Below are 21,767 nucleotides of genomic sequence, written 5' to 3' on the forward strand. Positions count from 1 at the left end.
GGAATCCCGGATCCCGGGATTAAACCCTAGTCACAACCATAGTGCGCATGTGCGAGTCACCCGTTTTCAAATCACCCCCGTTTCAAGCATTTACACGAGAACGCAAGCCGGTGCGTTTCTGAAACGTTCCACTCTGGACCCTGTTTCCGAAACACATCGTTTTCACTCCGTTGTTGTGTAAACGGAAGGGCAAAACGCATAAAAATGACGCTGTTTTCATTTTGAAACGGCGTCGTGTAAACAGGGCCTGAAGTTGAAAAGCCGAATGAACCTTGAGAAAGCCTGTGCCGTTCCTCAGAGCGCTCCCAGCGGGATGCCACAAGACAGACCAATCACAAAAGGTAAAAAGAGCGAATGAACGGACAGTCACATGGAATGAACCGAGCGCCAATCAAAAACACACCTGGATTTTTACCTTCAGAGTGAACGGAGCGGAGCTTTTGAAGTCAGCTAGAGAAAATCCAGTAGTCTTTCAATGTCTGTATACAAGCTTTGTAGACTCAGCAATACAACAGAGTCGGCTGATCCTGGAGATGCTCTGTAACTGTCTTACAGCAGGCATCACTTTATACCAATTTCTCTGGCTGTGCTTAATTTTTCTGTTCTCCCAGACTTGGTGTTTTGCCTTTTAGTGTAGCCTTGGTTGAGATTGAGGTTTAGGTATTTTGTGTTTTTGTTCCTTTGTGCCTTCAACAAATACGGGGTGTTTTGAGTTTAGTTTTGTCTCCTGTCCTGCAATTTGGGTCCTACCCTTCCCACCACACAGCCATACATGACACATACATGATAGTGTAGTTTTGTCTATTTTAGTTGTGTCCAAAATATTTTGTTTTCAAAATAATATAACATTTAACCTAATTTTGTGTTATTCTTGCAACACACAAATTTACCTTTTCTGTGCAGAAACAGCAGGGGCAACATGAGGTTGCTGGGAATATTAAACCAGATACCAAATGACATTAACACACATCCATCATTTCCCTCAGAAATAAACACCACATTCCAATTCAGATCCCAAACAAACCTCAGTGCCAACATTCCCAGTATGGTCACAATGGTGTAAAATGCCCTGAGCTTTGATTGGTCGACCCTCTCCCTGTTCCCACCCTGTTCTCCTGGGCCTGGATGAATCAGGATGCAGAGAACAGAAAGGCTGCAGAAGGTTGAGATGATTAACGATGATATCAAGAGGAAGAAATTCACGATGACAACGGCCATAACTTCGATCATTATGCAACCAATCAATGCAAAGCAAAGAAGCCAGACACAGCCTATAGTTATATTCCTGATTCTGGCTCCTCTTTTGTTTTTTAGACTCAGATAAGTGACGGGATGAACGACAGCCAGGTAGCGCTCCACACAGGTGAGCAGGTGAAGGAAAATCTGTCCAAACCAGGTGAAAGAGAAAAGAAAGAACGCCAAGTGTAGGATGTTTAAATTATTCATGGAGATCCCACAATAACTGAAGATACACGCAACAACACACAGCAGGTCAATGATGGCCATGTTGAAGGTGAAGCTGTCAGAGTGACTCAGTGTTACTTCTGTGGAGGTGGAGCGCTTTTTCCACCACTCTTGGAGACCATGTTGGAGGATGAGGATGCAGAGAGGTAGGATGAGGAAGATGCTGGTGAGGTTAAATGCACGATAGATGAAGGAGCTCGGTGTGGAGATGAGACACTCTAGGTATAAAGGGAGGGAGGTGTTTGTGGAGGAAAAGTGGAGATCAAAAAAGGGGCCAGTGGGAAATGATGAGTTTGCCGACATATCTGGAAATTAAAGGGGAAAAAAAGCATGTCAGTCCACTAGAACAGAAGATAAATTTGGTGTTTGTTGATTTCACTCCATTACAACAGAAAAATAAATTAAATAAATAAAAAATAAATGTTTTTTTTATGTCGATACATAGTTCATATGTTTTTTTTTTATCTTAAAAAAAGTCACTTTATTTAAATTTAACTCCTCACTGCAACACTGTGCCACTTATATTGTTCCAATTTTCCATTTTTCATCCCCACTCTGCTTCTTGTCTTCAATTCAAATACAATTTCTTTGTAATGGATAAGATAATCAAACTGTGTGAAAGAGACAAACTGGCACAACACACAGATCAGTCAGGACTGCTGTACACTTCTGCAGACCTTCTTTGCATCAGTGTCCTGCATTTATTTATTCATTAACACACACTGCACAAAATACACCACGTGCTGAACTGATTTCATCCACTGCATTTTGTTTTTATCATACCATCAGGATAAAAAGTGGAAGAATTAAAATTTTGTGCAGAATTTTCCATCCATCCATCCATCCATCCATCCATTCACTTCCGCTTATCCTGGTCAGGGTCGCGGGGGGGCTGGAGCCTATCCCAGCTGTCATAGGGCGAGAGGCAGGGGACACCCTGAACAGGTCGCCAGCCTGTCACAGGGCCAACACAGAGAGACGAACAACCTTTCACACTCACATTCACACCTATGGGCAATTTAGATTAGCCAATTAACCTAACCCCAGTAAGTGCATGTCTTTGGAATGTGGGAGGAAACCGGAGTACCCGGAGGAAACCCACGCAAGCACGGGGAGAACATGCAAACTCCACACAGAGAGGGGGAGAGGTCTGGGCCAAGGTGGAATCGAACCCAGGCCTTCCAGATGGTATTCTATCTGTGAGGCAACAGTGCTAACCACTGCGCCACCTTAACAGCATTAACAGCATCATCTTTCACTGTCTCACCTTCTACTCTGATCTTAGTTTTGCACTGAATATTTCCTTAGTAACAGAAAACACGAAGCTTTTTTTCTCCAAAGTATTTTAAAAAAACCCGCTTTTTTTTTTTAATCATTTTCCTTTAAAACATGCTGCTGGAGGTTCTGTGGCTTATAGAATTTTTACCATTGAACACATGAAACTTTTGCATTCCCTCTATTGGTGCTCTTTATTATTAAATAATTAAAATTCAATTGTGCAGACCCCACACAGACACGTGGACATGTGATTAAAACAGCTGTGATAATCTGATTACTGATTACCCCTTTCAAAAGTAACTTAGTTACTTTACTGATAACTTAATTTTAGAAATAACTAAGAGTACTTTATTAGTTACATTCAAAAGCTGCTGGTGTTGTGCCAAAAAGTGATCGTCTGTATTTAAAGGGCTGTAAATGAGTTATTGATCTATAATCTGTGAAACATGTCAAAGAAATCTCTCATGAATGATATCAGGTCATTTTGAATGAGAAACAGCATTTCTGTCACAAGGTAGAAGCTGCACTGAGTTTTTGGAAAAGTGAGTTTAAAACATTCATTTTTTATCAGGGTAAAAAAATGTCATTGACACTAAAAATATCTTTTTAAACAGAAATCTGGCTCAGACGGCTGCAGATGTCACAACAAATATACAGGTTATTGTTATTTGAATGTAATTAATCAAGATCAGACAATGCTAGCAGTAGAGACAGTCAAGCTGAGGATGTAACATAATTTTCTGTTTTTGGTTTTTAAATACATTTTTCTCTGCCTCAAAAATTAAGCCAATGGTGTCCAGCTGAGTGGACATGTTTGTAGTTCCATGTAAAATAGCTTCATAAACAAAATTAACAGTCTATTTTTTCTTTGTTTGTTTCTTTTCATGTCTATAGAGGAATAAAAACACTCAGGAAAAAAATTGTGACAGAAATTTCCAAACAATTTATACATGAACTCTGTAAATTTTCAAAACATTTTCTGTCACATTTTGACTCAAAATCCTGATTCTGACTTCTAAAAACATAAAACTTGTGATCAACTAATCAGAAAATTACAGAATTTACAAAATACAGTGGAAAAATGTAGTTGTAGTTAAACTTTTTGTTTGTTTAATTTTTAAAACAGACCCAATTTAATAAAAAAAAAAAAAATCAAAATCAACACCAACCTTCAGTGTGTGTTTTCTGAGCCTCTTCCCTCTGTCTCTCTTCTCTGTGGACTCCTGTTTCCATGTCACTATTCTCTCTGTCTCTCTAAGTACAATTTAAATATACTTTATTTTTATTCAAATAAATCCATGACAAATTGATCATCATTGCCTAAATACATCCACCAATAAGTACGTCCACATACAAATTCTATGTGTAATATTCGGGTGAGTAATGTCCCACATGCTGTACTTTATCAGAACACACCACACTGCTGTCCATTATGAAAAAAAAAAATTCAAATGATGTGCAGACAATTTTTAATGTGTATACAAATCCAACATTATTTACTCTGCTGTTTAGGAGTGTTTGGTTTGTAGTTTTCTTGTTTAAGTCACACATGTGAGTGTAGTTTAGTACTCAAGAGTACATGTAAAACTGATTCTATATTTATTCCACGTCAAAGGTTTACTCTATAAGTCACAGTTTCAGTGATCAGGTAATCAGAGGATCACAAACAAAAGGACTAATAACACAAGTAACACAAAATGCACTTACCAAAACAAACCAAGAGGTCAATGGCATACTCACAAAGACATGACAGAGGGAGGTACACAGATGGAAACACTGCAAATATAATTAAATCCACACAAAATAACAAAAAGATCTGAAACTGAAACTCAAAATCTTGTCAGTTTATGCCAGATGTTCATCAGTGAACAAATGTGAAACTACAAGGAAAATTAAATAAGTTATTAGAGAGAAGCTGTTGATGTCCAGCTCAGTGCTCTGCTCAGCTGTGACCTCAGGAAACACCTGAGACACAAACCTGGTAACAAGGTGGTACACAAAAGTTTAATACACTAATCCCCTCAGCCCAAGCGGTCACAGCAGATGACTGCCCCTCCCTGAGCCTGGTTCTGCTGGAGGTTTCTTCCTGTTAAAAGGGAGTTTTTCCTTTCCGCTGTCGCCAAGTGCTGCTCATAGGGGGTCGTTTTGACTGTTGGGTTTTCTCTGTATTATTGTAGGGTCTTTACCCACAATACAAAGCGCCTTGAGGCAACAGTTTGTTGTGATTTGGCGCTATATAAATAAAATTGAATTGAATTGAATTAAAATAGAAAAAGACTAAACAAAGAAATGTTTAAATCAGCTCACTGGAGCTTTATAGCCCATAATAAAATTGTAAGATACCAACATGTTAGAGCTACTTGTATTTTCAGCTTTGGGTTATTCTGCAACCACATGCCAAAAAAAATTAATAAAATAAATAAATAAATAAAAGCACCAAAAAGAAAAAAAATTCAAACAGGGTAGATTATTTTTCCTCTTTTCTTGTGTTGTTTTGGTTGTTATTTGTTGTGCCCCCCATTTTTTCTCAGTATTTTCTTTTCAAACTAATATAATATTTAACCTCACTGTGTGTTATTCTTGCAACACACAAATTTACCTTTTCTGTGTAGAAACAGCAGGGGCAACATGAGGTTGCTGGGCAGATTGAACCATGTACCACATGACATTAACACGCATCCATCATTTCCCTTAGACATACGCATTACATTCCAATTCAGATCCCAAACAAACCTCAACACCAGCATTCCCAGAATGGTCACAATGGTGTAAAATGCCCTGAGCTTTGATTGGTTGACCCTCTGCCTGTTCCCACCCTGTTCTCCTGGGCCTGGATGAATCAGGACACAGAGAACAGAAAGGCTGCAGAAGGAGGTGATGATTAAACATAATATCAAGAGGAAGAAATTCAAGACGACAATGACCATGTCTTCAGTCATCATACAACCAATCAATGCAAAGCAAAGCAGCCAGACGCAGCCTATAGTGAAATTCCTGATTCTGACCCCTCTTTCTTTTTTTAGACTCAGATAAGTGACGGGATGAACGACAGCCAGGTAGCGCTCCACACAGGTGAGCAGGTGAAAGAACATCTGTCCAAACCAGGTGAAAGCTAAAAGAAAGAATGTAAAATGTAAAATGTTAATATTTTTTGTGGCGATCCCACAATAGCTGAAGACAGATGCAACAACATACAGCAGGTCCACGATGGCCATGTTGTAGGTGAAGCTGTCAGAGTGACTCAGTGTTACTTCTGTGGAGGTGGAGCGCTTTTTCCACCATTCTTGGAGACCATGTTGGAGGATGAGGAAGCAGAGAGGTAGGACGAGGAAGATGGTGGTGAGGTTAAATGCACGATAGATGAAGGAGCTCGGTGTGGAGATGAGACACTCTAGGTATAAAGGGAGGGAAGTGTTTGTGGAGGAAAAGTGGAGATCAAAAAAGGGGCCAATGGAGAACGATGAGTTTACCGACATATCTAGAAATTAAAGGGGAAAAAAGCATGTCAGTCCACTGGAACAGAAGATAAATTTGACGTTTGTCTTTTTATAGTTTTTATATTAGAAGTTAACTCAGCAATGTTATTGTGCATTGTGGAAAAAGCCACAGAAATGTTTTGTTCTGAGCTTCTTTGTTTCTCTGCCCCACTCCACATGTGAAAGCAGCAAACTGGTAAAACATGTCAGCAACAAAATTATTTTGACATAAATGCTGAGAACATAAAAATACACCCACAGAAACTGCTGTACAGTCACACAGACCTTCTCTGCATCAGTGTCCTGCATTTATTCATACATTAACACACACTGTGCAAAACACACCATGACTGAACTGGGATCATTTCACCTGCTGCAGTTTGCTTTCATCAGTTCATCAGAATAAACAGTGGAAAGAGTGTAGATAGTGTGCAAAATTTTGTGTATTTAAATAAACCACAGTCATTAAAAGCATCATGCGTCACTGACTCACCTCTACTCTGATCTCTGCTTTGCATCGGATATTTCCCTAGTAGCACGAAACATGTAAAGCTGTTTGTTTCCAAAGCATATTCAGATATCCCTCTAGATTTTTTTATTTTCTTTTACAACAGGCTGCTTAAAGCTCAGTGGCTCACTGAATTTTCACCAGTGAAACACAAAAAAGCTTTGCATTCCCTCTACTGGTGCTTTACATTATTAAAAAAATGTTTAGTCATGCAGACATGTGACCAAGTGATGACACCAGTACATCTATCAGTATTTCATGTTTCATGTTAAGTATTTTCTGTACAGACCTTACTTTTTAATTGTTACTTAATGAAGAAAAATGAAATATAACCACAAAAGCTGCCAAAAAAAAAAAATGAGAAAACATTAACTCCCAAAATTATTTAGCCCTCTTAATGTCCTGTGGTCTTTTTTTTTTTTTTTTTTTTTTTTTTTTTACCCTAATTGAAATCTATTGCTATTAAAATATGTTTTGCATGCGCTTCATGATTAAAATCAATTTAAAGCAATTTGACTGAATTTTGCACTTTGATTGAATTTAGTAACATCTGTTGTAATGTAGGGTCAAAAAAAGGCTAAACCAAGTGGGGTAATCAGAAAAATAGGTAATCAGAAAAAGACAGAATTTACAGAATACAATGGCAAAGTGCATTTTTACTTAAAATTAATTTTTTGATTAAAAAAGAATCAAAATCAAAAGAAACACCGACCTTATATGAGCCTGTTTTCTGAGCCTCCTCCCTCTGTGTCTCTTCTCTGTGGACTCCTGCTCTTATGTCACTCTTTGCACAAAACATATCAGAGCCCCACTCCACCCCTCTGTCTCTAAGTGCAATTTAAACATAGTTTATTTGCTTTCAAAAATATCCATATCATAAAAATGAAATTATTAATCACTTGATAGACAGTTACAGTATAATCAGCCAAATACATCCACATACAGTAATTTGTGTTTTTAGAGTCATGGATGCAGTGTCGCAGGCTAGGTTGGCCCCAGAATGCAGGAGCCATCAGGAAAAACTTAACTGTGGTTTATAAGATGAGAGAGACAGGAAACAATAAAGCATGGGTACACAATGACACAGACTGAGGGCTTAAATAAAGACACAGGGTAACAAAAGGATTAGGAACAGGTGGGGAAACAGCTGGGAATAATAAACTAAAGACCAGGAAGTAAAACTAAATACAAGGCACACTAGACTAAGACTGACAAAGCATTAAAAGGAAACACTAGAACACTAAGACAAAGACACAGATATGGCAACACTGGGAATAAACTAAATACAAAAGACACGAGGACAGACACACAGAGGAACAAACCTGACACTGCAACACAGAGACGAGGAAGACAAGAACAAAGGGAAACAGCAATTCAATAGAAACAACTATAATAACAGAACCTAAAGTACAATGGGCATCCATCCATCCATCCATCCTCTTCCACTCTTTGTCTTCAGGGTTGCAGGGCGTCCTGTGCTGTGTGCCCAGTGTTTTGTGTTTGGTTCTGTTTTCACTGAGTTTTATGTCCTAGTTTGTTTTAGTTTGGATTGTCATCTTAGTTTCCTGTCTTGTTTGTATTTATTGTTTAAATTTTGTTTTCCTGGTTCCCTTTGTCCCTGTTTCCCCTGCATCGGTGTCCTTGTGTCTGTTTTGTCCTTTTGTCATGTCCCTGGCCTCCTGTGTTTTTGTATTGAGTTTTATTCCCAGTGTGGTGACTAGTCTGCTTCTCTGTCCTTTGTTTGGTGTGTTTCCTGTTTTACTTTGATAATTGTTCGTGCTTTGTGTTTAGTTTTGGTTCCCCTTGTCTTGTCTGTTTAATTATGTTCAGCTGTGCCCCTCACCTGTTGCTTGTTCCCCAATTACGCAGTGTGTGTTTTCCTGTCATTCTCCAAATGAATCACCTTTAACCCCCCCCCCCCCCCCCCCCCAAAAAAAAGTTGTAATTTTAACATTTAACACCAACCGAGGCCTGTAGAGTCAGAGATGTAGTTCTTGGGTTTGTCTCTGGGAATTTCATGGTCTGACCTTGGGGTGAATTTGGTGAGAAGTTTTCTCCTTCACAAACTGTAGCATTGTGTTAACACACCTCAACTCTTTAGAGAGCAGACTGCCAAAACTTGTGCTTTCATAGCGGTGTTTACACTTACTGATGATGACTTTACCAAGTGCATTTAATTAACTGTAGCAGCACCTGGCTGATACTTTGAGCCAGACAAACTTTTACTGAATATTATGATATCAGGTTATATTTACAAATAAAGATGGATGAAGTATGTGTTGCGATAGTGCTGGTGAAAACATGGCATATATTGGGTGTACTGGTGTACCCACAGTGGTGGGAAGGGAGACACTCCCATCATAAAGGATATATTTTTATCTGTATCCATATTATTCAATGTTAGAAGTTGTCAATGAACACAGTCTATAACTTTTATTATGCTGAATCAATTCACTTTTTCTGTGTTTTTAAGACTACTAAATCTAATGTCTTCACATCAGCAGTTTATCTATCCATTACATAATTTGCACAGTTTGTGTGATCAAGTAATCAGGATCACAAATATATTGACCAATTAACAGAAGAGTCACACAAATAACAGGAAAATGGAAAATGAACAAGCATGACAATAATATACTCACAAAAGACAGAGAGAGGCACTCTGGTGCTCACGGCAATTATAACTAAATCAAGGGGAAAAAAAAAGAAAATAAAACTAAGTCACTAGAAAATTAAAAAGTCAAAATAGAAACACAAAATCTAACAATATTGCAAAAAGCCAAAACCAAAAGAAAAACGACGAAAAAAAGATCTGCAACTTAAAGACTCAAATTTACTAAAAAGGTGGTAAACAAATTTTAACACACTAAAATAGGAAAAGACTAAACAAAGAGATGTTTAACAGAGCTTTATGGCCCATAATAAAGTTGTATGACATTAACATGTTAGAGCTGCTTGTATTTTCAGCTTTAGAGTATTCTGCAACCACATGCTAAAAAAAGGACAAAAAAAAATCAAAGATCTTATTCTCGTGTTGTTTTTGTCCTTTATTTATTGTGTCCAAAATTATTTGTTGTGTCCCCCATTTTTTTCTCAATATCTTGTTTTCAAAATAATATAATATTTAACCTCACTGTGTGTTATTCTTGCAACACACAAATTTACCTTTTCTTTGTAGAAACAGCAGGGGCAACATGAGGTTGCTGGGCAGATTGAACCATGTAACACATGACATTAACACACATCCACCCTTTCCCTTGGACATATAAGCCACAGTCCAATTCAGATCCCAAACAAACCTCAGCACCAACATTCCCAGTATGGTCACAATGGTGTAAAATGCCCTGAGCTTTGATTGGTCAACTCTGTCCTTCTTTCTGCCCTGTTCTCCTGGGCCTGGATGAATCAGGACACGGAGAACAGAAAGGCTGCAGAAGGAGGAGATGATTAACGATGACATCAAGAGACTGAAATTCATAATGATCATGGTGACCATATCTTCATTTATTATGCCACCAATCAAGGGAAAGCAAAGCAGCCAGATACAGCCTATAGTGATATTCCTGATTCTGACCCCTCTTTCTTTTCTTAGACTCAGATAAGTGACGGGATGAACGACAGCCAGGTAGCGCTCCACACAGGTGAGCAGGTGAAGGAAAGTCTGTCCAAACCAGGTGAAAAACAAAAGAATGAATGCCAAGTGTAGCATTTTTAAATTATTCATGGAGATCCCAGAATATCTGAAGATACACGCAATAACACACAGCAGGTCAATGATGGCCATGTTGTAGGCGAAGCTGTCAGAGTGACTCAGTGTTACTTCTGTGGAGGTGGAGCGCTTTTTCCACCATTCTTGGAGACCATGTTGGAGGATGAGGATGCAGAGAGGTAGGATGAGGAAGATGCTGGTGAGGTCATATGCACGATAGATGAAGGAGCTCGGTGCAGAGATAAAACAATCTATGTATAAAGGGAGGGAGATGTTTATGGAGGAAAGGTGGTGATCAAAAAAGGATGCAGTGGAGAACGATGAGTTTGCTGACATATCTGGTAAAGAGAAAAAAAAGTGAGCCCACTGAAAAATTTATATATATATATATATATCATCATCATCATCTGTCAGTGTATGAGACCTCTACTCTGAGCTTAGTTTTGCATTGCATATTTCCCTGGAAGTACGAAACATGTAAAGCTGTTTGTCACCAAAGCATATTCAAACATCCATCTAATTTTTTTTCATTTTCTTTTAAATTGTGCTGTTTTTTGCAGTTTCTCTGGGCATTCTGCATTTATTTACTCCTAAGAACATTTTTACCAGTGAAACACATGCAAACTACCATTTCCACTGTTGTTGCTCTACATTATTAAATAATGTCATGCAGGCAGCCCCACACAGACATGTGGCAAAGTGATGAGACAAGTCTTCTCTATATAGACGTCTTCTTAAAATTGTTACTTAATGAATAAAGTTGATATGTTGCCACACAAAGCTTCACCAAAGATCTGAGAAGATATTAACTTGCAAAACAATAAAGATACATCTAAAGAGTTTAAATATCACCTGTCTGACCTGTTTTTGAAAACCTTTTTTCTGTCATATAATCAAAATCCAGATAATCAGTTAATCAGAAATATACAGAATTTACACACTACAGTATCAATGAGTACCTGAACTTTAAATTAGTTTATTTTTTACTTTAAAAAATTAAGAATTGATTTTTTTTCTAAATCAAAAGAAATACTAACTTTCTGTGTTTGTTTTCTGAGTGTCCTCCCTCTGTGTGTCTTCTCTGTGGACTCCTGTTCCTATGTCACGATTTGAGCAAAATATATCAGAGCCCCACTCCACCCCTCTGTATAAGTGCAATGTAAACATGATTTATTTGCATTCAAATAAATCTATGTCATGATAATGAACAGATGTTATTTAAATCACTCCTCTGAGTGCAGTTTAGTAATCTGAAACATGAAACAATGTTTATAAGCATGACAGAAAAAATTATATGAATAAAAAAAAGTTATATCAATTAATAACGTTAAGAACAAAATTACATTTAAAACCTTCAAGAAGCTTCAAACTGTACTTTCACAAAAATTATTTTACTTAATTATCATCATCATATTATTATTTTGTTTTTACTTTTACTAATTCAACTGAGGCTTGTACAGTCAAGGATGTAGTTCTTGGATTTTCTCTGGTGATTTCAGGGTCTGGCATTGGGAAAAATTTTCTCTCTCTCTCTCTTTACTAACAAAATAGAAAACTATGTGACTCATGCAGACTGGTTTAAGACAGCATCCATCACTGCAGTCGACCTACATGCAGGCTGAGCTAAGAAGAGCTAACATGACAAAAACTTCATCAAATTTATTTCAGTTAATCTCAAGTGCTCCTCAGTAACTACCAGTTACTGCAGTGGAATAGCTTCAATAAACCACATAGAAGAGATTTTTTTTTTTATCCTTTTCAATTAAAAAACAAAAAACTATTTATTAAACAAACAAGTTCATTATTTATTTTTTTTTTACTATTTTATTATTTAGACCTAACAATCTTCCATTTTTGATTTTGATTCTTAATGGCTTCAGCATGAAGGTTTATTTATGCAGCAAATGGCAATGGATCAGACTTGCACCTGGGCCGGCTGTATTTCAGCTAGTGATGGTATAATTTCCTTGAAAAAGTAGTCCAACTACTGATTACTGATTACTCCTTTAAAAAGTAACTTAGTTACTTTACTGATTACTTAATTTTAGAAGTAACTAAGTTAGATTACAAGTTACTTTATTAGTTACTTTCAACAGCAGCCGGTCGAGCTTCAAGCTTTATAGATCCACTGTATTCTATTCTTGGAAACACATCATAGTTTCTCCAGTACTTGTAGCTGAAGGCTAAAAACTTAATTTTCCTGTCTGATGGTCTTTGTCTCTGTCTACCAGGATCTGCACTTTGGGACAAGACGCCCCTGAGAACTGCTCCCAGTGAGGTCGATTATCTCAAAAGTTTTACATCCTCACTGCGTATAACTTTGGATACTGTGGCTCCTCTGAAAAGGAAAGCTTCAAATCAGAAGTGCCTGACTCTGTGGTATAATTCACAAACGCACAGCTTAAAGCAGATACCCCGTAAGCTGGAGAGGGAATGGTGTCTCACTAAATTAGAAGATGCTCATTTAGCCTGGAAAAAGAGTTTGTTGCTCTATAAAAAAGCCCTCCGTAAAGCTAGGACATCTTACTATTCATCATTAATTGAAGAAAATAAGAACAACCCCAGGTTTCTTTTCAGCACTGTAGCCAGACTGACAAAGAGTCAGAGCTCTGTAGAGCCGAGTATTCCTTTCACTTTAACTAGTAGTGACTTCATGGATTTCTTTACAAATAAAATTTTAGACATTAGAGAAAAAATTATTCATAACCATCTCAAAGATTATTCTTCATGTTCGGCTGCTTTCAGCACTGCTGGTATTTGTTTAGACTCTTTTGCTCCAGTTGATCTTTCTGAGTTATCTTCAATAGTTACTTCCTCCAAACCAGCAACATGTTTATTAGATCCCATTCCTACTAGACTGTTCAAAGAAGTCTTTCCAATTATTGATGCTTCAATCTTAAAAATGATCAATCAGTCTTTATTAGTTGGCTATATACCACAGGCCTTCAAGGTGGCTGTAATTAAACCGCTACTTAAAAAGCCATCACTTGACCCAGCTGTCTTAGCTAATTATAGGCCAATCTCCAACCTTCCTTTTCTCTCAAAGATTCTTGAAAGAGTAGTTGTAAAACAGCTAACTGATCATCTGCACAGGAACGGTTTATTTGAAGAGTTTCAGTCAGGTTTCAGAATTCATCACAGTACAGAAACAGCATTAGTGAAGGTTACAAATGATCTTCTTAGAGCCTCTGACAGTGGACTCATCTCTGTTCTTGTCCTGTTGGACCTCAGTGCAGCTTTTGATACTGTTGACCATAACATTTTATTACAGAGATTAGAGCTTGCTATAGGTATTAAAGGTACTGCACTGCAGTGGTTTGAATCATATTTATCTAATAGACTCCAATTTGTTCATGTAAATGGGGAGTCTTCTTCACACACTAAGGTTAATTATGGAGTTCCACAGGGTTCTGTGCTAGGACCAATTTTATTTACATTATACATGATTCCCTTAGGCAGTTTTATTAGAAAGCATTGCATCAATTTTCATTGTTATGCAGATGATACTCAGCTTTATCTATCAATGAAGCCAGATGATACACACCAATTAGTTAAACTGCAGGAATGTCTTAAAGACATTAAGGCCTGGATGACCTCTAATTTCCTGCTTCTAAATTCAGATAAAACTGAAATTCTTCTACTCAGCCCCACAAATCTTAGAAACATGGTGTCTAACCAGATACTTACTCTGGATGGAATTACTTTGGCCTCCAGTAACACTGTGAGAAATCTTGGAGTCATTTTTGACCAGGATTTGTCCTTCAATGCACATATTTAACAAATATGTAGGACCGCTTTTTTGCATTTGCGCAATATTTCTAAAATTAGAAACATCGTTTCTCAGAGTGATGCTGAAAAGCTAATTCATGCATTTATTACTTCTAGGGTGGACTGTTGTAATTCATTATTATCAGGCTGTCCTAAAAGCTCCCTGAAAAGCCTTCAGCTGATCTAAAATGCTGCAGCTAGAGTACTGACAGGGACTAGAAAGAGAGAGCATATTTCTCCCATATTGGCTTCTCTTCATTTTTAAATTCTAGAATAGAATTTAAAATCCTTCTCCTCACCTACAAGGTCTTGAATAATCAAGCCCCATCTTATCTCAAAGACCTCATAGTACCATATCACCCCAACAGAGCACTTTGCTCTCAGACTAATGGCTTACTTGTGGTTCCTAGGATACTTAAGAGTAGAATGGGAGGCAGAGCCTTCAGCTTTCAGGCCCCTTATCTGTGGAACCAGCTTCCAGCTTGGATTTGGGAGACAGACACCCTCTCTATTTTTAAGATTAGGCTTAAAACTTTCCTTTATGATAAAGCCTATAGTTAGGGCTGGATCAGGTGACCCTGAACCAGCCCTTAGTTGTGCTGCTATAGGCCTAGGCTGCCGGGGGTTCCCATAATGCACTGTTTCTTTTCATTCACCTTATTTACTTTGTTTATACTCCACTCTGCATTTAATCATTAATTGTTATTAATCTCTGGCTCTCTTCCACAGCATGTCTTTTTTCTCTTCCCTCAGCCCAAGCGGTCGCGGCAGATGACTGCCCCTCCCTGAGCCTGGTTCTGCTGGAGGTTTCTTCCTGTTAAAAGGGAGTTTTTCCTTTCCGCTGTCGCCAAGTGCTGCTCATAGGGGGTCGTTTTGACTGTTGGGTTTTCTCTGTATTATTGTAGGGTCTTTACCCACAATGCAAAGCGCCTTGAGGCAACTGTTTGTTGTGATTTGGCGCTATATAAATAAAATTGAATTGAGTTGAATTGAATTGAATTTTTGTATGGTTTTGTTTCAAAATTCTCTCCAAGGTGCGGGTATCCTAATTGCTTGTACACTTTTTTCTACCACATCTTTTCCTTCCCTTCTCCTCTCTATTAATGTGCTTGGACACAGAGCTCTGTGAACAGCCAGCCTCTTTAGCAATGACCTTTTGTGTCTTGCCCTCCTTGTGCAAGGTGTCAAAGGTCGTCTTTTGGACAACTGTCAAATGAGCAGTCTTCCCCATGATTGTGTAGCCTACAGAACTAGACTGAGAGACCATTTAAAGGCCTTTGCAGGTGTTTGGAGTTTATTAGCTGATTAGAGTGTGGCACTAGGTGTCTTCAATACTGAACCTTTTCACAATACTCTAATTTTCTGAGGTACTGAATTTGGGTTTTTTAATTAGTTGTCAGTTATAATCATCAAAATTAAAAGAAATAAATATTTGGAATATATCAGTCTGTGTGCAATGAAAGAATATAATATATAAGTTTCACTTTTTGAATGGAATTACTGAAATAAATCAACTTTTTCATGATATTCTAATTTTATGACCAGCACCTGTAGATGGTGTAGCAGCTAAATACTACAGGAAAGAAAGCCAAAGACCATAAAACTGGAAAATTAGCCATTTTTTTTATGTGGATAAATGGATGGATGGCAGTGTCTTAGAAAAGTACATAAAAAAAAATTATTTTTTGGTCTTTATTGTATAGGGTAGTGAAGAATATACAGGAAAGTGGGAGCACAGAGTGAGAAGGCATGACACACACACACACACACACACAGAAAGGCCAAGAAAGATTTGAACCCAGGTGATCCAGTTACCTGCTGAGGTAAAAGGCCCAATTCAGCATCTACTTTGGCACCTGACCTCACTAAGCAACTGCTTCATTCTGATCAAACAGGGTGGACTTTTCAAGACAACCTCTCATCTTGTGACAGCTGAGATAGGCTCCAGCCCAACTGACCCTGAAATAAGCAGAAAAACATGGATGGAGGGGTATTTTTATCAGGTACTGGTACATAATGTAGTCATTAGTTAAGAGATCATTTTATCATTTTGTCTGTCATGAACTGGTTTTTATTTAACGTGTTAATTTCGATTAATTAATTACGGGGAAATTACCGAATTAAAAATTTTAACGCATTTTAATCGCACTTTGCACCATGGAACGATTTTCAGTGCACGAGTTCCCGGCATACAGATTATATCGACGCACAATGTCCAAATTCAGGGGCCGCATCCTTCAAAGGACCCGGCCCACGTCATTCGCAGCCCACGAAGACCGTAAAGATTGGAAGTGAGCGGCTAGCCTTCATATCAGCGTCGCCTGCCCTCAGCTCTGCGTAGCTCATGTCGCCTAGCAACCGTGAGTGCGAAGCACAGCTGTGTAAAAGCAGCTGGTTAAACGGAGAACGAACTTTTTCTCCTTTTTGTGGTTTAATTTTAAGTCTTTAATTCAAAATAAGCTGTTAAAACAAGCATAACACATTTCAACATCAAGGAATACAGCTGAGAGAATGATTAATTTCCAACTATATTAAGTGAGACATTAATGTTGAATAAAACTATCCAGTTATGATGCTTAACTTTAATTTCAGGTGTTTGCTTATCACAGGAGCACTTCCACCCTTCATTGGTCTGTGTAGTAGACTGGTGGGAAGATAAAAATTTGAAGTTTAAGCTTATATATATTGATTCATTCATCAACCAAACTTAAATTAATATTTCTCATGTTTAATATTGAAATGTGATTAAAATGCGATTAATTTCGATTAATTAATTATAAAGCTTCTAATTAATTCGATTAATTTTTTTAATCGAGTCCCACCCCTAGTTTTTATACATAAAATCAGTCCTGATAAAGTTTATGCTTTGAGTTAAGTTGGAAAACTGCTGAGTTTACAAAAACAGTATCAACTATCAACTTAATCAAATATTCAGTTTTTTCTACATATTTCAGTCATTTATACAATTTTAAATTTAAGATTAGAATAGAAATAGAATAGAAACATCCCATATTGTCCTACAGAGGGGAAATTCAAGTGTACCAGCAGAAACAGATGTACCTTATTTTTCGGACTATAAGGCGCACTTAAAATCCTTAAATTTTCTCAAAACTTGGCAGTGCGCCTTATAATCTGGTGCACCTTATGTGTGAATTCTTGTTGTGCTTACTGACCTTGAACCAATTTTATGTGGTACACTCCGCTCAAAAATCTGTCAAAATGTTTTAGTGCGACTTTGGTGAGGGACGCTTAACAAATATCGACATTTTCCAGAGTGCACAAACGTGTACGACAGGGGGGTAACACCCAGCGTACGCATCGATTCACAAAATGACTCTACTGACGATATTAGACAGGAACAAGCTGTGAGTGCAGCGCAGCAGGTGTGGAAAGCAGCCAAAGCCACCGGAGATAAATTCAACAAGGAAGTGGAAGCATTGTTCCAAAAATAGAACCCATATGCAGTAAATCGGAGATTTGGCCTGTTTTCATCTATCTGGGGATCAGCGGCCGGCATGGTTGCCAACTTTTGTGAAACAAAACTCGCTGTGCGCCGTCTCAAAAATGCTAAAAGGACGAATCGAGGTCCGGGGGTGTGTGTGCTGTCCCCCTCTGTGCCAAAGAGAGGTCCGGGCGATGCCACAGCGTATGAAGAGACGCAGTACGAGCGCTGTATGTACACAAAACACGGTGACAGCGGAGTTTTCAGGTTTCCGGTCTTGAGTCAAAAAGTTATTTCCTTTTTTTTTTTTTTAATGTTTTTTCTTTGAATTAAGTTCAACTTACCTGACACTTTTGTTTCACTCTACATATGTTTTATGATGTGCCTTATAGCCCGGTGCGCCTTATGTATGAAAATAGACCCGCTCATTGATAGTGCGCCTTATATTGCGGTGCGCCTTATCGTCCGCAAAATACGGTAAAAGTTCACGCAAGAAGTTCTTAAAGTGTTAAAAACAATATATGAATACAAGTTGATTAAACATGATTAAAATAGAGAACATGAACCATTTGATTGTTTTTGTTTTTTTCTCCCTCTGTGTGTCTCCTCTCTGAACTCTTTGTGTATTTGTTCCACATGTACTGTGCTGGTTTTATATACCCCACCCCCACTTCTCTCTACCTCCTTAAGTTCAGTTCAAAAGTTTGACTTTCATTTCACAAATAATGTGACAATTACAACCTGGAAAACCAAAAAAATAAAGCATTTGATAAATAAGCTGTTACATAAAGTTTAATAAAAATACATACAGTCATAAATACACAGAACCTGAGTTTGGCACATCATAGAGAATTTAATTATAATTGTATCAGTATTAATCAATTTTAATATATTGAACACAGTCTATAGCTTTTATCATGCTAAAGCAATGAATTTTTAATTTATTTTTTAAGACTACTCGTAAAACTGATTCAAAGGTTTCTATCACAATTTGAGTCATCAGGTAATCAGAGGATCACAAAGACAGTGAGTAATAAAACAAGATACACACAAAGAAAAACAATTAACAAAATAAACCAAGATGACAATGATATATTCACACAGTCTATAACTTTTTCAGGCTAAAGGAATTCACTTTTTATTCATTTTAAGACTACTTGTAAAACTGATTCTAATATTTCTTCCATATCAATAGTTTATCTATCTATCACAAACTGAGTGAACAGGTAATGAAAGGATCATAAAGACAGGGAGTAATAACAGAATAATCACACCAAGAAAACATGAACCAAGATCACAATGATAAACTCACAAAGACAAGACAGAGGGAGGCTCAGACAGGGAAGCGCTACAAATATAATCAAATCAACCAAAAACCCACAAAAAGGCACAAAAAAACTGAATCACTAGAACAGCAAAAAGTCAAAACAGAAACCCAAAAACTAACAATATCACAAAAAGCCAAATCCACAATAATAACTATGAGAAAAAGATCTGCAACTCAAAACTCAAACACAATCAGAATCTCGACAGTTTATGACAGAGTTTCATCAGTGCTTTTAGATAAACTGCAGCAGGTAAAAAAAATAAATTTAGTTATTAGTGAGAAACTGCTGATTTGATTCTCAGTGCTCTAATCAGCTGTGACCTCAGGAAACAGCTGAGACACAAACCTGGTAACAAGGTGGTGAACAAAAGATTAACACACTAAAATAGAAAAAGACTAAACAAAGAAAAGTTTAAATCAACTCACTGGAGATTTGTGGCCCATAATAAACTCGTAAGACATCAACATGTTAGAGCTACTTGTATTTTCAGTTTTGGGTTATTCTGCAACCACATACAGAAAATCTTACTCTCATGTTGATTTGGTTATCATTTGTTTGTTGTTGTACAGTCATTAACCTCACGGTGTGTTATTCTTCCAACACACAAATTTACCTTTTCTGTGCAGGAACAGCAGGGGCAACATGAGGTTGCTGGGAATATTAAACCAGACACCGCATGACATTATCACACATAGATTATTTCCATCAGAAGTATACGCTACATTCCAATTCAGATCCCAAACAAACCTCAACACCAACATTCCCAGAATGGTCACAATGGTGTAAAATGCCCTGAGCTTTGATTGGTTGACCCTCTGCCTGTTCCCGCCCTGTTCTCCTGGGCCTGGATGAATCAGGACACAGAGAACAGAAAGGCTGCAGAAGGAGGTGATGATTAAAGATGATATCAAGACGAAGAAATTCTCAATGACAACTATGTCTTTAATAATTATGCAACCCATTAATACAAAACAAAGCAGCCAGACGCAGCCTATGGCGATATTCCTGATTCTGACCCCTCTTTCTTTTCTTAGACTCAGATAAGTGACGGGATGAACGACAGCCAGGTAGCGCTCCACACAGGTGAGCAGGTGAAAGAACATCTGTCCAAACCAGGTGAAAGCTAAAAGAAATAATGCCAGGTGTAAAGTGTATAAATTATGTGTGGAGCTCCCACAATAGCTGAAGATACACGCAACAACATACAGCAGGTCCACGATGACCATGTTGTAGGTGAAGCTGTCAGAGTGACTCAGTGTTACTTCTGTGGAGGTGGAGCGCTTTTTCCACCATTCTTGGAGACCATGTTGGAGAATGAGGATGCAGAGAGGTAGCACGAGGAAGATGCTGGTGAGGTCAAATGCACAAAAGATGAAGGAGCTCGGTGTGGAGATGAAACACTTTAAGAATAAAGGCAGGGAGGTGTTTGTGGAGGAAAGATGGAGACCATAAAAGGACTTAGTAGAAAATGATGAGTTTGGTGACATATCTGTAAAAGAAAGAAAAAAGCACATCAGTCCACTGGAACAGACAAATCGATATTGTTTAGATATTGGACACTTCAATTCATTAACACGCACTGTGTAAAATACATTATGTGCTGGACTGGAGTTATTTCACCTGCTGCAGTTTGTTTTGATCAGTCCATCAGGATAAAGAGTGGAAAGAATTTGAATAATGTGCAGAGTTTAGTGTATTTCAATAAACCACAGCCATTAACAGCATCATCTGTCACTGTGTCACGTCTACTCTGATCTTAGTTTTGCATTGCATATTTCTGTAGTAGCAGGAAACATGTAAAGCTGTTTTCCTCCAAAACAATATGCTTTTACAACACGCTGCTGAAAGTCCTCTGGCTCATAGACATGAACCCTTCACATGACCTCTATTGGTGCTCTACATTATTAAATAATTAAACAAGCTTGGTCATGCAGACAGCTCCACACAGATGAAACCAATGTATCTGTGTTTCATTTAAAGTCTTCTATATACAGACCTCTTTGTTTTAATTGCTGCTTAACCTTTTCATACAGAGTGGTCTCTACAGTGGATGGTTATTCAAAAGCTCTTCTCTTGCATATGCGTGTGTTTTGTTGCTTTGTTATAGTTGCATATTAGCCAACATTATGGATAAGATTAGGCAATGCAGTAGAGACAGTCAGTCTGAGGATGCAATATAATTTTTGGTTATTGGTTTGTTTCTCTGGTTCAAAAGTCAAATTTGTTGTGTCCAGCTGAGTGGACATGTTTGCAACTCCATGAAAAATAGGTTCATATATACATTTCAATTTTTTTTCATGTCTAAAGAGGAATAAAAACACTCAGAAAAAAAATGGTGACAAAGATTCTCATTATTCATGCATGAAAGGGTTAATGAGGAAAGGTGAAATATTACCACATGAAGCTGCCACAAAAAAGTTGAGAAGATATTAAGTTGCAAAATGATTAAGGTACATCTAAACAATTTCTATTTGAACTGTTTGACCCCATTTTTCTAAATGTTTTCTGTCACATACTCAAACGTTAATCATAAAAATATAAGATTTACAAAATACAGTGTTAACTGTAACTTTGAAAAAGGTCTAATTTATACTTTTAAAAAATCAAAAGGAACACCAACCTTCAGTGTGTGTTTTCTGAGCCTGCTCCCTCTGTGTGTCTTCTCTTTGGACTCCTGTTCCTGTCACTATTTGCTCAAAATATATCAGAGACCTACTCCACCCCTCTCTGTCTCTCTAAGTACAAGTAAATGAATCCATGCTACAATGATGAATTGCCAAATTAATAATCATTG

At 37.7% G+C, this 21,767-nt stretch overlaps 1 protein-coding gene across 1 annotated transcript in view; it reads left to right on the forward strand.

Moving 5' to 3' along the window:
* The window catches only part of LOC115797004 (NLR family CARD domain-containing protein 3-like), a 38,732-nt gene extending 18,425 nt beyond the window's left edge, over positions 1 to 20,307 (forward strand). The window contains exons 7-12 of the mRNA XM_030753491.1: positions 5,766 to 5,814; positions 5,914 to 6,061; positions 10,136 to 10,214; positions 10,319 to 10,375; positions 20,008 to 20,056; positions 20,156 to 20,307. Coding sequence (XP_030609351.1) covers positions 5,766 to 5,814; positions 5,914 to 6,061; positions 10,136 to 10,214; positions 10,319 to 10,375; positions 20,008 to 20,056; positions 20,156 to 20,307 — 534 coding nt within the window. The remainder of the gene's footprint in view (positions 1 to 5,765; positions 5,815 to 5,913; positions 6,062 to 10,135; positions 10,215 to 10,318; positions 10,376 to 20,007; positions 20,057 to 20,155) is intronic.
* The last annotated feature ends 1,460 nt before the right edge of the window (positions 20,308 to 21,767 follow it).

The sequence above is a fragment of the Archocentrus centrarchus genome, chromosome 18, assembly GCF_007364275.1.
Source record: "Archocentrus centrarchus isolate MPI-CPG fArcCen1 chromosome 18, fArcCen1, whole genome shotgun sequence".
Taxonomy (NCBI): domain Eukaryota; kingdom Metazoa; phylum Chordata; class Actinopteri; order Cichliformes; family Cichlidae; genus Archocentrus; species Archocentrus centrarchus.